The 17,160-nt window shown below is 38.8% G+C and overlaps 2 protein-coding genes across 2 annotated transcripts in view; one reads left to right on the forward strand and one right to left on the reverse strand.

Annotated features, from left to right (window-relative positions):
* The window catches only part of LOC134677080 (protein seele), a 222,735-nt gene that overhangs the window by 67,724 nt on the left and 137,851 nt on the right, over positions 1–17,160 (forward strand). The gene's annotated exons all lie outside the window — the stretch shown is intronic.
* The window catches only part of LOC134676791 (homeobox protein Hox-D4), a 54,387-nt gene that overhangs the window by 19,509 nt on the left and 17,718 nt on the right, over positions 1–17,160 (reverse strand). The window contains exons 2-4 of the mRNA XM_063535173.1: positions 12,513–12,757; positions 11,941–12,131; positions 8,965–9,153 (exon numbers count right to left, since the gene is read on the reverse strand). Coding sequence (XP_063391243.1) covers positions 8,965–9,153; positions 11,941–12,131; positions 12,513–12,757 — 625 coding nt within the window. The remainder of the gene's footprint in view (positions 1–8,964; positions 9,154–11,940; positions 12,132–12,512; positions 12,758–17,160) is intronic.

The following is a 17,160-nucleotide window of genomic DNA, read 5'->3' on the forward strand; positions in this document are numbered from 1 at the left end:
CCCGAAGACTTGGACACTTTTCATCCGGCAGAGGGGGAAGAGGGTAATAATATATCCCCAGAGGGTCAGTGCTCTCAGCAATCCGAGAACGCGGATGGCCAACGTGTCTACTCCTCCCCGGAGGACCAGCCACCTCAGCAACCCGGGAACTCTGATCCTCAAGACAGGAATGCCCTAAAACCCTTGCCACCGCGGCAAGCTAGACTTAATTTAGATTTTAAGAAATACTTTTAAGGTATTGTTAAATAATGGTGGAGGGATAGTACGTATGATTAGTAGCGGCTGCGCCCGCGCCCCCCCGCGGTAGGCCTATTATCATTAAACTAGTGTGCAAATAGCTACGGTGCGTTTCACTCGTGTCCTCATTTACATACCACGTATTATCATTAGCAGAGATATAACATATAAGTCGCTGAACAAATGTTGATCATTATGAGGAGTACAGCCTACAGTTACATTTTTTGCTCATATTACAGGCCACACCCGGTATATTAGTGCGACAGTGACTGTTGCGTTTAGGGCCCCCCCACATCTGGCGTCTTTCGAGCGTCGGCGTCTGTCGGCGTCGGTCCAGCGCTATGGAAAATGACGTTGCGCAGTTGCGTCGACGCTGCGTTGACGTTGCGTCGACGTCGGCCATAGAATTGTAGACGCCGACGCTCGAAAGAGAAGAAAGAGAAGAAAAGAAAGGGAGCGTGAACGAATGTTGGCTAGGCACCCAGTAGGTCCGACTGTATGAACGTTTCGTGAAAGTAACGTAACCTCTAATTAGTTATTCGGCTCGACGGCTCCACCAATTAGACGGATTCTTGCTGAAAACGCTCCCTTTTTGCCTTTACTGCTCTAGGGTTGTAGATATGTCGATAATGAGGCAGTTTATATAGGGTGTGGCCTGTAATATGAGCAAAAAAATTAACTGTAGGCAGTACTCCTCATACTGGCCAACATTTGTTCAGCTACTTTTAAAAATAACTTGTGTGGTTTGATTTTTAATACACTTTAAAGTTTATTCCAAGACGCAATGTATTGCGAATTTTGTTATGTTTAAGGCGTGACAAGCAACGTCAATCACAATAATATGGCGTGGCGATGGCGTCCATTGAAGATAATATTTATTTTGTATGAATAATAGGGAGTCTAAAACTAAATACTTCATCATTTTTAAAAGTTGTTGAACAAAAGTATCACCGTTTGAGGAGTACAATTTATGTTCTAATTATTTGCTCGTGTTACAGGCCACACCCGGTATACTAAACAGTCAATCAGCTACTCGTGCGCTGGTGGCCTAGCAGTAAGAGCGTGCGACTTTCAATCCGGAGGTCGCGGGTTGAAACCCCGGCTCGTACCAATGAGTTTTTGGGAACTTATGTACGAAATATCCTTTCATGTTTACCAGTCGCTTTTCGGTGAAGGAAAACATCGTGAGAAAACCGGAGTAATCCTAATAAGGCCTAGTTTACCCTCTGGGTTGGAATTGGAAGGTCAGATGGCAGTCGGTTTCGTAAAAACTAGGGCCTACGCCAATTCTTGGGCTTAGTTGCCAAGCGGGCTCCCAGGATGAACCTTGGCAAAATGCCGGTACAACGCTTGCTTTCATAAAATCAGTACCTAATAGTTAATTTAATTATATAAACGTTTTTTTAATTAAAAGTCACGTCAAGATCGCGTAGTCTGAAACCAGAAGAATATAAATGATCGTATTAGATTTATAATTGTTACAAATTTGCCGCGACTTATTTTTAGAACGTGTTTTTCAATTAAAAGACACATCAAGATTGTTTACCTTATTTCTAATGCTAAAAAAACGAATTATAAGAAAATACCACCTTAGAATTTACGTCTCGGCCATATTTAGTATCGATATTTGTATCGATAGTATCGATACGTGTGTGTCTCGTCCCTACGGCGAGTCCCTTTGTTTGTGCGAACAAATTGGCTGCCGGTAATTGGCTTAAGGCCCCGAGGGCGCGGCGCCACTGCCGGCGGGGAATGATTTTTTATTTTTTATTTAGTTATTTATTATACAAGAAGTTACAACTTTTTTGTTAAGGACAATGCTCCACAAAACTACATACTGTGGAGTCTCACTATATTATATTGTTAATACCTGTTTATGTGCAATATACATCATCATCATCGTCATCTCAGCCGTAAGACGTCCACTGCTGAACATAGGCCTCCCCCTTTGGGGGGTGTATGCCTTAATCGCCACGCTTGGCAGGCGGGTTGGCGATCGCAGTCGAGTACACCGAATTTGAGGGACGCTGCTGCCCGTCCACCCGTGGTCTTGGACATAGTTTAAGGACATACCCGGGTCCAATATACATACATACATATATACATTATAGTGTCAAGGTCCGGCGGTAGTCAAATGTTCATTTGATTGGGTTTAAAGGATAATTAAACGTTAACACATTGAGTGCCGGGTTCTCTTTTTGTAGTCGCTTTCCTCTACAAAGCGGGAAAACGCTGGGATCGGCTACGGGCACTACGAAAACGTTGGCAGTGAACGGTCCCGTTCCGGCCAGAGTTGAGTACTCACCGAGGCGACATCAACACCAAGTTTTCTGCAATGTCACCGAGTCAACGAGGCGTTCCGAGTCCGAGCCATGACACATACTTAAGGATGACTCACGCTACGGACCGGGTTCGGGCCGGGGCGCCCGACACTTCGGTTTTATATAGTAAGCATCACGTGATCACCTATCACCTGTCATAGAAAACGAAGCGCCGGATCTCGGGCCCCGGCCGAGTCTAATGTGAGTCATCCTTTAATTTCTAGTTCTAAAACTCCTAAAATCGGTTCGAAGAAAAATGGAAAAAGAAAAACTACATCGGAGAGAAGGGTTTAATTTACTGCAAAATTTGTTTTCATTAAGATTTTTAGATATAATTGAAATTAATTAGTTAACAGTACGCGTTGATGTCTTTAGTTCCTCTAATTGGATATTACGTATAAAAGCTTGCAAAGTTTGTTTAAAACTTTTCATTCACTTTCGTTAGATTGTCAACATATTTTTATGAGGTATAATTTTCGAAGTGCCTCGACCTCTCGCAGTCGCGCCCCGCCTCGTCCTCTAAGCGCCCTCACGGTTGATTTTTAAATCAGATTTGCAGCAGACTCGGGATGGCAAGTTAATTCATAATTAGTGACTTATGTGCTGTTTATATGTTTAGGCAGTGACACATACAATATAGAAATGGGTTTTAATGAACTAAAATGAGATTTAAAATATTGAGTCATCATCATTATTTCAGCCTATATACGTCCCACTGCTGAGCACAGGCCTCCTCTCATGCGCGAGAGGGCTTGGGCTATAGTCCCCACGCTAGCCCAATGCGGATTGGGGACTTCACATACACCTTTGAATTTCTTCGCAGATGTATGCAGGTTTCCTCACGATGTTTTCCTTCACCGAAAAGCTAGTGGTAAATATCAAATGATATTTCGTACATAAGTTCCGAAAAACTCATTGGTACGAGCCAGGATTTGAACCCGCGACCTCCGGATTGAAAGTCAGACGTCATATCCACTCGGCCTCCACTGCTTCAGATTTAATTGAGTAAATAAAATAAACAATAAAATAGCTGTGACGTTTCGGATGGATATGATTTTTGTACCATAACCCGTCGAAACCGAAACTTCGCTCTAACACTTAACGGCTATCTCTTTGTCTATCTGTCTGTCCATCCGTTCCGCCAAACCATTTAACTCAGCAAAGGATTACTTTCCAACCACCCATACTATTATTACAATCATACAAATAAGCCAAATTGTGACAGATGGCCGTAATGCCAACGTTTATGGCCTAATCTTTTAGACCGCGGGAGGGAGACACCGATAATAATATTCACGCCTAGGGTGCCACTTAGTTCTGTAGTGTCACCATTATTTTTGACTCCAAATCCGATAGTATCTTGATTTACAGGTCAATACTTAGTTGGAATGTCGTTAACACGAAATAAAATACTATTCCCTGTCCTTCAAATCCAGAAACCTCTATATTTCCATATTTCGAAATATTGAACCTCATTAAGACGAAGTTAACATAGATTCCCTTTCCGGCACGATTATATCGAGTACTTACCTTAAATTTTTACACAACTCTAAAATTTTTGGGTAGAAATTATAAACGGTGGCTAAAAAATAACTGCATTCCCGTTGCCAGGGAGGTTTTGGGATTATACTGAGCAACTTTTACTATAGGAGCAACCCCGAAATCGCAAAAAAAAAATACACTCCCATAGAAAATGGACCAGCCAAAATGTATGAAACAGCCAAATTTTTTTTCGCGACTACGGGTTTGGTCCCATAGTAAAATTTGCTCAGTATAATGCCAAAACCTCCCTGGCAACGGGAATGCAGTTACTTTTTTGCCACTCTGTATACCTTCATAAGTTGTATCTTAAGCTAACTGTTTATAACATTCAAAAACATTTAAGCGTGTAACTTTGATTGCTTATATTGAAATGGCCACTTTATTCAGAGGCCCGCACCCCTTGGTTTAAATAACACCATTTTTATTGCTACGATTATATTTAACTATCGTCAATTTGCTTTGTCAATTGGTACTTAGTATGGCAGCGGACCTTTTAAAGTGTTTATACACCACTAGAGGTTAACGGGAAGACAGGTGAATGAATGAATGAATTAATAAATACTGGTGGCTCTGTGAGTTGTGGAGTGTAGACCTCATGATAAGTTTCATCAGTTTAAAAATGGAAAAATAAGAAAAATACTTCGTTGCGTCATTATCACAGCGAACTCACAATGGCCGCATGTGCCGATTTCCACCATTTTGATCTTTTTCCAAAAAAGAACGAAACAACAGAAAGATACAAAACTATATGAGTACCTAAGTAGGTATATCGAGATAGAGAATGTTGTTTTGTTAAAAAGTGTAAGATCATATCTTAAAAAGGTAGTTTGCCTACTTTTGATAGAATGTATTGCAACACGCACAGTCTATCAAAGATAAAGCTTAAGTACATAGAGTGACACATAATAATAGTAAATAAGATTAATCATACATCTGTGTCAGCTTCCATATCTATAAGATAAGATAATTTATCTTAAAAGTGGGGAATTTGAAGATATTACGAGTCGTTTACCTGATTATTGTCCTTTTTTGTAAGTGTTGGATAAAATAGTAGAATATCAGTAGTTACTAAAAACGTATATGGGGCATTATTGATGAAAAGGGACCTTATTGTCGATGGCGCTTACGCCGCACAGCGTCGCGCGGCATTGCATTTATATCGGAGCATCGTTAATAATGGCTTAAGCGCCATCGACAATAAGGTCCCTTTTCACTGATATTTTTTATTTATTTATTTATGTAATAAATGTAATTTTAGTGTTTAACTTACCAACTTATACCAACTTCTGAATTGAAAGCCGGTTACATCTTCCTAAATTTAGTAACTGACAAGAGGGACGTCGCAATACGTGAGAAACGATAGGGTATATCTTTTATCGTGTACTACACGGTGTACTAAATTCAGTAAGGTGTAACAAGCTCTTTAGTCCATCCGGACCTAAAGTTGGCTTAAATTATTTTGCCTCATCTCATAATAGAAGGCGGTGAGCAAGTACCAAGGCGGCAATTGATATAGTCGCACCAATAAAAGTCTGCAGCGGATTTGATAGCCCACGCAGCGTAAGTGTTGTTTATAGGTCATAATTTTTATAGAAGTTTGACTTTTAAAATGACACTTGCACTGCGTGGGCTATCAAAATCGCTGCAGACTTTTTACGGTATGACTCTAAGCAAGAAGCAAGTACACGACTACTGCCAACTAGGCCATTTTGCGAATAATTTAAAAAAAGTCTTTCTCCACACTATATCAGCCAGCAAGTCAGGGTTGTCACACTGTGTGCACAGGGGTGCCACCTCGCTATTTAATCGAGGGGACAACTGATAAGCAAGTGGATAACGATTGATAATTAGGGGTTGTGCACAAATCACGCGAGGTGTTTTTGGCTACTTTTTGACCCCCCCCCTCACCCCTGGTGATATTTGGTGAGGTTTTTGGCTACCCCCCTCCCTCCACACAACCTCACGTGTATTTTTTTGAATTTTTTTCGTTCTATCTAATTTTAAGAAAAATTGTAGTGTATGTAGAAAAACTTGTTTATTTTTCTATTTTAGTTAAAAAGACTCGCTATTTTGAAGTGCAGAGTGAAGATTTATGTTTAACGAAACCGAGATAAAGTATCTACTCATGTGGTAGGTGTTTTTTTCATAGTTTCGTTCACTGTAGAGAAAACACGTGAGGTTTCGTTCTACCCCTCCCCCAACGTGATCTATCGTGATTTTTTCGTGACCCCCCCGCCCCCTATCGAACCTCGCGTGATTTGTGCACAACACAAGCCCTTAGTCCAGGCCAGCAGTCGGCAACAAGCGGCCCGCGGGCCACATGCGGCCCTCGAACCTCTCGCCTGCGGCCCGCGAGCCTCCCTGGTTATTTTGTATGTTATATTGACAAACCACAATGTCTGCTAAGGGGCTGTCCATAAATTACGTCATCGATTTTTGACGATTTTGGACCCCCCCCCCCCTAAAATCATCCAAAAATCATGCTTTGAATGACCCCGTTTCCTCCTACGTCGTGCTACCGTCATCCGATGGCCAGACCCCCCCCCCCCTAATTTGAAATGACGTAATTTATGAATAGCCCCTAAAGTCACAAATATTATGAAGTGCCCGCGTCAACTTCGCTAACGACTATGTGGCCCTTGGCAGCTAAAAGGTTGCCGACCGCTGTCCTTCTCCACTCTATAGTAGCCAACAAGTCAGGGTTGTCACACTGCGTGGACAGGGGTGCCACGGTGCCACCTCGCTCGTCGAGGGGACGATGGATAAGCAAGTGCATAACGACTGACAATTAGGCCATTTAGCGACAAGTTTTTTGGCCAGTACCGAAAAGTCCGTCTAAGCTAACTTTGCATCGAATTGAACAGAACAAAAGGGAGAGTCATATTTTCATAGAACATTAACGATGACGTTGCTATTGCAGAGTTAGTTATAGTAGATTATTAACCAAGGGATAAAATGGTGCTTTCATTCGAGTTAAACATTCTACTTTTAATTTCGAATACGAAGAAAGTAAAATATATGTGCATTAAAAAAAACAGAATGGAAGTAGTACACCAAATCAATTTAAACCCAAAAAAATACTTATTGCTTATCGTAAAAAAAGAAAAAAAAATACTTAGAAATGCTCTCTGTATTATAGAGCAGAAACGTAATTATTTTCTGCACACATTTTAGAACAACTACCCACTTACAGAGCACGAGAAAAAAAAATTGCCTAGTCACAACTTTGACGAACTGTCAAAAAATCCCCAATCGGTAATCACGTTTTCCGCACATCTGACATCCTAAAAAACGTAACCACATCAACACTAGGATAATCCTACATCCAACCTGTCACATATGCTAGTCCCTTTCCAAGCACAAGCAAAAATGACCCTTGTATCCACGGAATAAAGACTAAAACGGTTTACGTAATGTTTGCGAGGGGACTTAGCCACATGTCACCTGTTTGGTTGTTTGCCACCTCCCCTATTATGCAGTGCCGAGGGTGAGAAATGCATTATTGATGACGGGTGACGTTAAATGCATACCGTATTGATAGCGAGAAACGCATTGAAAGGTAATGTAATTAAAACTTTCAATTTTTTAAATATATTGCTGAGTGTACATTTGCTGTTGGTGCTCACAAATATCTGAACTAGGGTTTCTGCTCGAGAATTCTCGAGGCGAGAAATCTCGAGAAATTTGTCCTTTGTCGAGACGGGAAATAAAAACTCAATGCCTCGAGAACTCGAGAAATAAATATCTTGTTATAGGTAAGTAAAAACACAGGCATATAACACGTGATGTGTCTATAGTGTATTTCTTTAGGTAGTCAATATAAAAGTAAAGAAGGTTTTTTTTTGACATTTTCAGGTACTTAAATCATTTATTAGAGAACCAACCAAATAGAAAACTGCCCCGATCCGTCCTCTATCGTTCTGGCTTCAACCGATTTTCATATGTTGAAATTAAAAAAAAATTAAAAATCTAAATCAGGTACTATTGATAAATCAAATCTATATATACATTCCTATGCAAAATAGCACAATTTTAGCAGCTTCATTGTTACATTGACTAAGTATTAATATTACGTAGTAAAAGTGTAAGATCGTCACATCGATTCAAATTAATTGACTTTAATATTCTTGCCTAATAAAATACCATATTGTGGTTTGTTTACATTTTGTTAAATTTTTAAAGAAATACACTATAGAATGTCACCGTTGGCGCGTGCGAATGCTGCACCTACAGTTTTTTTTGTCGAATTTTTGATTATTTAGTGGAATTTATGGTAACAAAAAATGTATCATTTGTACATAATGAATTTATACATATTGAAGCAACGAAATAAAGCACTAAATTTAAAATAACAGTGTTTTTTGAAACTTTCAAAATTTCTCGAGGTACTCGAGAAACTCGAGAAATCCTGGTCGAGAATTCCCGTGCCTCGAGAAATAAAAAAGGTCGAGAAACCAGAAACCCTAATCTGAACACGCCTCTATTGTCAAGGCTAGAGTGTTCGTGTTCAGATATTTTTGAACGTGTCTTGCTAATATCTCAGTCAGTCTCGGTACAAAAAGTACTGAGCTTGACTGAAGTAGCATGACAAATACGAACGTTTCCGAGAAAATACGATGGAAAACAACTATACACTAGGTACATCGGTACCTACTTCTGAAGATATTCTAAATATTCCAAATATTATAATATAAATTTATTTATGACCCCTATACTTACAAACGACAAAATAGTGGTATAATTTAGTGTATGTAAGTAGTAGCAGTATTTAATTTAGTGTATATTAGTGCATACGTGCGATGTCACCTTGACAAATACTCAAGTGGATCCGATATTCACGGAGGAAACCTGCCTAACCACTTACCTCCAAGCTCTGGTATCCGATGGTAGAACATCCCAGTCCTGGCCAGCCACTCCAGCTGCATGTGATGCAGTACCCTGTCTCCAGGGTGGTGAAAGGCTGAGGGCAGGGGGCCCGGCATCTGGTAGTTGAAGAGGGGGGACTGCGCCATCACCGGCGGCTGAGGGAGGAGGCCGGGCTTCGGGACTATTCCTGGAAAAGGAGGGGATGTTGTAGCACCTCGTCCTTAAAGTATCATTGTTTTTTATTATTGTTAGTATGGTTAGTAGCATTAGGTTCGTTGAAAGAGCAGAAAATCATTGTTTATAAGTACTTAATCTTATACCTTTAAACGACAAATTCTTGTTTATATATGTCGGCGGCCGATCGTAAGGTCATATCGTGAAACGTGAAAATCTTTGACCCGTTCCCTGAGTCGACGGAGCCCCGCTACACGTCTGAAGCAACCTAACGAACATCTATATGTCGGCGGCAGATCGTAATGTTCTTGTGTAATGTTTTGACGATAGTCACATTAAACCAATGGTTTACTAACGAATGGGCCAAAACGTTTCCCAAAGTATCACATCCCAAACTATGTTTCCCAAATTATCATTTCCCAAAAAAATGTTTGGCAAAACAACTTATCGCAAATTTTCAGTTAGCAATAGTCTTTTTTGGCAAGTTATTGTTTAGCAAATAATTACTTGGACAAGTTTCATTTTACCAAATATTATTTAGTCAAATGTATCATTAAGCATAACTTACATGTCCCAAAATATTGCATGGCATACAATTTACATACCAATAGAGAGGAGGCTGCAGAATTTTATTTGTCTGGTATTTAACTGATCATTATTTTTGATAGTAAGAATGTTTTTTTTTGACGTTACATTTTACTATGTATATGTTTACATAGCCAAATTAATAACCAAACCATAACCAAATTTGTTACATCTTGCTATTCTATTAAAGCAAACACCACCAAAGTAATCATTGTAACCCAAAAATAGTAAATAACCACCAATATTTACACCACACTTTAGTTTAAAATGTCATGCAATTTTTTTACATCTCGTTATTCTATTAAATTAATTAATCCACTTAGATAACCTTTTTCTAGTACATAGTATTGCGTTTCTGTAAGGATCGCAGTTCTAACCTAACCTAACCCACTTTTGTAATAGCATTTCGATTCTGTGAGGCTCACAGTTCTAACCCAACCTAACCTACTTTTCTGATAGCGGTTCCGTTTTGTGAAGATTGAAGTTCAAACCTAACCCAACCCACCCAAATTACGTAGAATTTAACGTAGGTACCTATATTAACATAACAAAAAGTACAAATTTAAATAGAGATGCCTATTTGTCAAATTTGCGAAGTGACAATTTTGACCAAACATCTTTTTGGAATATAATATTAGACAATAAAAACCGTTTGCTAAATAAGTTTTTGTCCTAATAACATTTGACAAAGTAAAATCATGCCAAATGATAATTTGACCAAATAAATTATATGCGAAGTGTCACTTTGGTAAAAGTTCCTTTGGGAAATGAAACTATTGCGATAAGTTTGTTGGGAAGTGAAATTTGGCGAAACGTATTTTGCCCAAACGAAAGTACACCTAAACCAATATATAGGTAGGATAGATTCGTTAGGTTGCTTCAGATGTAGGGTTTCTGCTCGAGAATTCTCGAGGCGAGAAATCTCGAGAAATTTGTCCTTTGTCGAGACGGGAAATAAAAACTCAATGCCTCGAGAACTCGAGAAATAAATATCTTGTTATAGGTAAGTAAAAACACAGGCATATAACACGTGATGTGTCTATAGTGTATTTCTTTAGGTAGTCAATATAAAAGTAAAGAAGGTTTTTTTTTGACATTTTCAGGTACTTAAATCATTTATTAGAGAACCAACCAAATAGAAAACTGCCCCGATCCGTCCTCTATCGTTCTGGCTTCAACCGATTTTCATATGTTGAAATTAAAAAAAAATTAAAAATCTAAATCAGGTACTATTGATAAATCAAATCTATATATACATTCCTATGCAAAATAGCACAATTTTAGCAGCTTCATTGTTACATTGACTAAGTATTAATATTACGTAGTAAAAGTGTAAGATCGTCACATCGATTCAAATTAATTGACTTTAATATTCTTGCCTAATAAAATACCATATTGTGGTTTGTTTACATTTTGTTAAATTTTTAAAGAAATACACTATAGAATGTCACCGTTGGCGCGTGCGAATGCTGCACCTACAGTTTTTTTTGTCGAATTTTTGATTATTTAGTGGAATTTATGGTAACAAAAAATGTATCATTTGTACATAATGAATTTATACATATTGAAGCAACGAAATAAAGCACTAAATTTAAAATAACAGTGTTTTTTGAAACTTTCAAAATTTCTCGAGGTACTCGAGAAACTCGAGAAATCCTGGTCGAGAATTCCCGTGCCTCGAGAAATAAAAAAGGTCGAGAAACCAGAAACCCTATTCAGATGCCCAAATGAAAAACTGCCCAGAAATAGGAGCCCCGACGCGGGGCTCCGTCGACTCAGGGAACGAGTCAAAGATTTTCACGTTTCACGATATGCCTAGGAATTTCACGATATGCCTGATCTTACAATCGGCCGCTGACATATATATTTCGGGGATCTCGGAAACGACTCTAACGATTTCGATGAAATTTGCTATATGGGTGTTTTCGGAGGCGATAAATCGATCTAGCTAGGTGTTATCTCTGGGAAAACGCGCATTTTTTATTTTTTATATGTTTTCCGAGCAAAACTACAATATTAACACGGGACGTGAAATCATTAAGTACGTATATAATCATGAAAATAATTTCCAGTTTATTTTCTCCTACAATCGGCGTTTATCATCTGACCCTGGACTGTTACTTACCAGGCCTATAACTCTCTTAATCCACATTAAAATCCCATCATCTGATTCTGGGCTGCAGCTGCAAGTACTGCTGTCCTGTGTAAAACTTACCAGGTCTATAACTCTCATATTCCTCATTCCCACCCTCAACTCCAGGTGAGATGGGTGGGCTGTAGGACCCCGACCGGTTCCCATCATCAGACCCTGGGCTGCCGCTGCGAGGACTGCTCTGCCCGGAGCCACTCTCGGGGAACTTGTTTATCGTGTTCTGTTCTATTTGGGCGTCGTAGTTGTCCTGGTACCTGTGGTAGAAGAATTTTGTTACGGGGGCGTTCCAAAAGTTTCTGGGTGGATTTCTGTAATGTCATTTTACGTTCGGGTTCCTTTTTACTGTATAAGTATTTTGGTCAAAATAACTGTCACAATCATAAATCATCAGTTACCCTTGAGCAAGATGCATGTAACTGCGTCGATATATCGGGAGCTCGAAAACAATACAAAAGGTGCTCATCCCGGTCGATATAAGTCTAGTGAAACTATTGAATTATTCAAACTGTTAAGGACTTTCTATCAGAATTTCCTTACAACATCCAACATCCTTATTGCACTTGAAGGATGACCCTTTTGATGGAAAGCCACATATCATAGCAAACTTGTTAGCTGACCAACCTTACCGTCCTTACCTAGTAATATAATTCTTATTCTGTATAAACGCCAGATACTTCTGGTGCGTCATCTTATCCTGCAGACTTGACTCCGGGGACAGCAGCGCATCGATACAGAAGCTCTTCTTCGTGAGGGTCGTCTTCTCCTCGTAGAACTTCTTGGGGCTGCTGGAGCGGCTGGTCTCCTCGATGTCCAGCTCTTCGGTGGACTCACGGTAGGGGAGCACTTGGGAGGACATGGTGGGGGTGTTTACATGGCTTGCCTGGAACAATGTTAGGATGATAGAGGTCGGGAGGTAGTGTGCGTTGGCGCCGTTCATTCATTGATTTCCCTCTTCTGATATTGTGAGATTTATCTCGACCACAACCGTATTTGCATTGTATTTTGAGTATAAATACCAACGTATTTTACATCAATTAAATTAAATTTATTTAAGACCAACAAAGGATCAATTTCGTTAGCGACACATTTTAATCTTACAACTAATTTGTTTGTTTTGTTGTAACTAATTTGTTGGTCTTAAATAAATTTAATTTAATTTTTATTTTATAAATGACAATGCAAATTGTAAAATTATAACCAAAAATATTACTTTGCTAATCCGCGACAAGATAACATGCTAGTCAATCAGTGCTAACCCGTTATCTGCCGTAATACTTACTTGTGTATTTTTTATATGCAATTAATGTTCCCACCCTCCCAACGCAAGAATAAATACACAAATAAATATAACAATAAGAAATGCAAATTGTGTCTTATTTTGAACAGAAGTGAATTGAGCTAAAAGGTCCTCCAAATAAAGCATTATGATTCTGATTCTTATTCTCTGCTTGATGGCCCAAAGTGAATCCTAATCCTAAGACACACTACGTGACGCTGATTTTCGGTCAAGCTCAAGCCTGGTGAAACTACAACCAGAACTAGGTATAACTAAAATTAACTAGGACGCACAAATATCCAAGAAAACATAGAGCAACCAAATAAATAATCACAGCATTAAATAGTCCTACCAGCATTAGTTAGTTCCCGTCAGCAGAAAAGAGCGGCAAATTAAAAAAAATAGGTGTGAAGTGTCATCGTCCCCTAGAAAATTTGAATTTCACGCCTTTTTCTACTGACAAACTTGTTTGACCGGCTATAGTTTTATTATGGTTCTATTTACCTATATAAATAGCCACTGGTTCCCATACAGTCTAAATAACTCTAGATAGTAATTTAATGAAATGCTAATAATTGAATATTGATAAAGCTTCTGATAGCGGGCTTTAATATACAGATAATGGCTTCGGCACCCGATTAACTGTAGGCCGGCTGCACACGGGCGACTTGCGTGGATGTAGGTACTGGGGGCCTAGCCAATATGACAGTCGTTTGCTGAAAACGAAATAAAACGCTATCTGCCTGCCATATTAGTGCGATAGAGAGTTAGCGTTTCGTTTCTTCTGCAAGAAGTGCCCCCAACGACGGATTTGATCATTCTTTCAGGTGGTGTACTGGCAGGTCCTAAGAACTCTCTATGCTTAATATCAGTCCTCGATCTTCTTTTGTTTTCGAGTTATTCAGGATTGTCATCTTGGCTACGCTCCACGATGTGCCGTCGGAGCACATGAATAAAAAAATCAGAAAATTGTATTACAAACTTTTCCTATTTTTATTATGAAACTTTTCACAACTTGTACTTACATTTATACGTGTAAGAGTAGAAGTAGAGATGTAGTGCATAATTGTTTTCCATCGTATTTTCTCGGAAATGATCGTATTTGTCATGCTACATACTTCGGTCAACCTAAGTACTTCTTAGAAAGAAATAAAAGAAAGAAAATGCATTTATTTACATCAAACCAAACCAGTTAACAATTTTTGTACCAAGACTGATTGAACTAGACACGTTCGTAAATGTCAAACTGAAATAGCAAAACATCTTCGTACGTTTCCGTGAAAATATGATGGTAAATAATGATGCACTACATACACTGTACACTGTACAGCATATTAAGCGCGTCGCTTACAGTTGTACGCATTGTAAGAAGTTTTCAAATTCAAAAATGCAAAAATGACTCTGGTACTTGGGACCGGGAGGAAATAAACGCAACTCTGCAACAGCCCTTATGTCTAAATATAATTATCCGCATCAAATTGACTGATGCCACCTAATTTAAGCTTATCACCGTCATGGAGTTTAATATCGAGCGTATGTAGCTTATTTATTCACGCTACTGTGTGAACTGTGGCTATCTTTTAATTAATAAACTATTTACCGACGGTTATATCTAATGGGATCATCAAAGAACCATTTAATATAAAAATGAATTAAATAAATTTAACTTTTTTATTGGAAATCCGTCAAGTCATAGGGTGCGCCATAATACATATTATCGTTATTTAATAACATGTACATACATACATACATACCTACAGATAAATACATGCTTAACGACTACCATAGTTATGCGAACTCCGTTTGACGGGAGCAATTTGGTTTAAAGTTGATGTTTGAATGAATGAACCCCCTTATTCATAAAACTTTAGGGCCTGATTTACTTAAATGATTGTTTATCCCCTTTTTAAAACTAAAATAACAAAATAAATTAATCATAAATCTAGCCCTAAATTAGCCTGAGGCATTGTTCCCAGGACGCTGGCCGCGTTCCCCCTCTGCACAGCGAGGCTGACTTTTTGTGCAAAAAAAGGGGCAGCTCGTAGGTCGCCAGACACCCAGACCAGTTTGGTAGAAATTTCTTTAACTAGTTTTTTGGTGTCTGACGACCAAGGACCGAGAGTTTCAATTGCAAGTGCCGCAAATACATAATTCGGTTGCAAAAAAGCGTATTTGCGACACTTGGTAATTTGGGCGTCGTTTGCTGCCGTCCCCGGCCTCCTGGCAGAGCCCAGGACGTGGGGTGGGGCCAGTGGCCAACGCTTTTAAAAATACATAAGTCAAAATGACAGATAAAGACAAACGATTCATAGCTAATTCAGGCCAGTAACGCGTTTATGAATAACGCCATATAAAAAGTTAGCGGAACTGAAACAATAGATGTCGATAAAATTACCTATGTTGTAGGTACCTAAGATTATTTTTAAGATAGTCCCGTTATATGTAGGTAAGTATAAATATTATAAAATAAAATAATAGGTAGATAAATAGTAAAATATTAAAATCACATGACAATTTAATTACCGTCGTGATGACTTACGGCTCCGAAACGTGGTCTTTCACTATCGGCCTCATCTCAAAATTTAAAGTCGCTCAACGAGCTATGGAGAGGGCTATGCTCGGAGTTTCTCTACGTGATCGAATCAGAAATGAGGAGATCCGTAGACGAACTAAAGTCACCGTCATAGCTCACCGGATTAGCAAGCTGAAGTGGCAATGGGCAGGCCACATTGCGCGCAGAGAAGATGGCCGATGGGGTCGAAAAGTGCTCGAGTGGAGACCACGGACTAGCAAACGCAGCGTAGGACGTCCACCCACAAGATGGACGGACGACCTTGTTAAAGCTGTCGGAAGACGCTGGATGCGGGTGGCTTCCAACCGGTACGAATGGAGGTCCAAGGGGGAGGCCTATGTTCAGCAGTGGACGTCTTATGGCTGAGATGATGATGATGATGATGAATTTAATTACCTGTATTATTTATTCGATGTAATTTTAATTATTATCAGAATCAGAATTACGTAATAAGAATAAGTAAAAAATAAAAGTTTGCTAATATGTAGATAATAAAGGAACTAAAACCATCTCAATTATTATTGGTTACTTCAAGGATGAGCCATATGTTATTATGAGTCGATATTTAATTAATCGTTTGCACTAGTGCATTTTGTCAGAAAATGTCACACAGAAAAAAAAATTTGGACGCTTACTTTAAAAATCATTTCCATTGTTGAGGTATATTTAATTGTATTAGAACATGATGGAAGGATGTAGTGGTAATAAGGACATGAGTGACAGGCCTATTCGGATTTCGAGATAATCACAAGATCTAGAGACGATTTAGAGATCAACTAGATCTACATTAAGATATCGACTAGATGTGACTTGGATATCTAAGTCATAACTTGTCGAAATCGTTCAAGAGGACCTCCAGAATCGTGGAAACGTCAAATTTGACATATCTATCTTACAAATATCTTTAAATTATCCATATCGTAACTTGTTGAAGTCTAGTAGAAATCTGATTCATTTTCCGAATCGAGCCGTGAATGCAAGTTATCCGAGGACGATGTCGTGGACAGGGCGAAGTGGAGAAGGTTAAGCAGGAAAGCTGACCCCGCCACCATGTGGGATAGATAGCTAGGAAGAGAGATTTAATTGCATTCAAATTTCAATATTCATGTCAATTCGAGACTTTTATGTTGTGTGTTGTTTGCAATTTAAACCAAAAATATTTTTCGCACTAAGATTTTAGTAGATTTTAGTAAGTTACGATTTTGGTTTCGGAATCGGCAGGTTTCACTGGTTCCAGCATAAAAATAGTGTTTCATCCGTTTCAGTTTTGGTTTCGGCAAAAATCCAGTTTCGGTCAAACAATAAATATAAAATAAGTAATTTACTGATTGCGGATAAAAACGTAAAAAAATATTACGTACCTACCTAAATAAAAAAGTAAGTTAGTAATTATTTTCACAAAAAGATGACTTCAAATTCCAAAAGGCGGAGGTTC

The sequence above is a fragment of the Cydia fagiglandana genome, chromosome 25 (assembly GCF_963556715.1).
Source record: "Cydia fagiglandana chromosome 25, ilCydFagi1.1, whole genome shotgun sequence".
In the NCBI taxonomy this organism is placed as follows: Eukaryota; Metazoa; Arthropoda; class Insecta; order Lepidoptera; family Tortricidae; genus Cydia; species Cydia fagiglandana.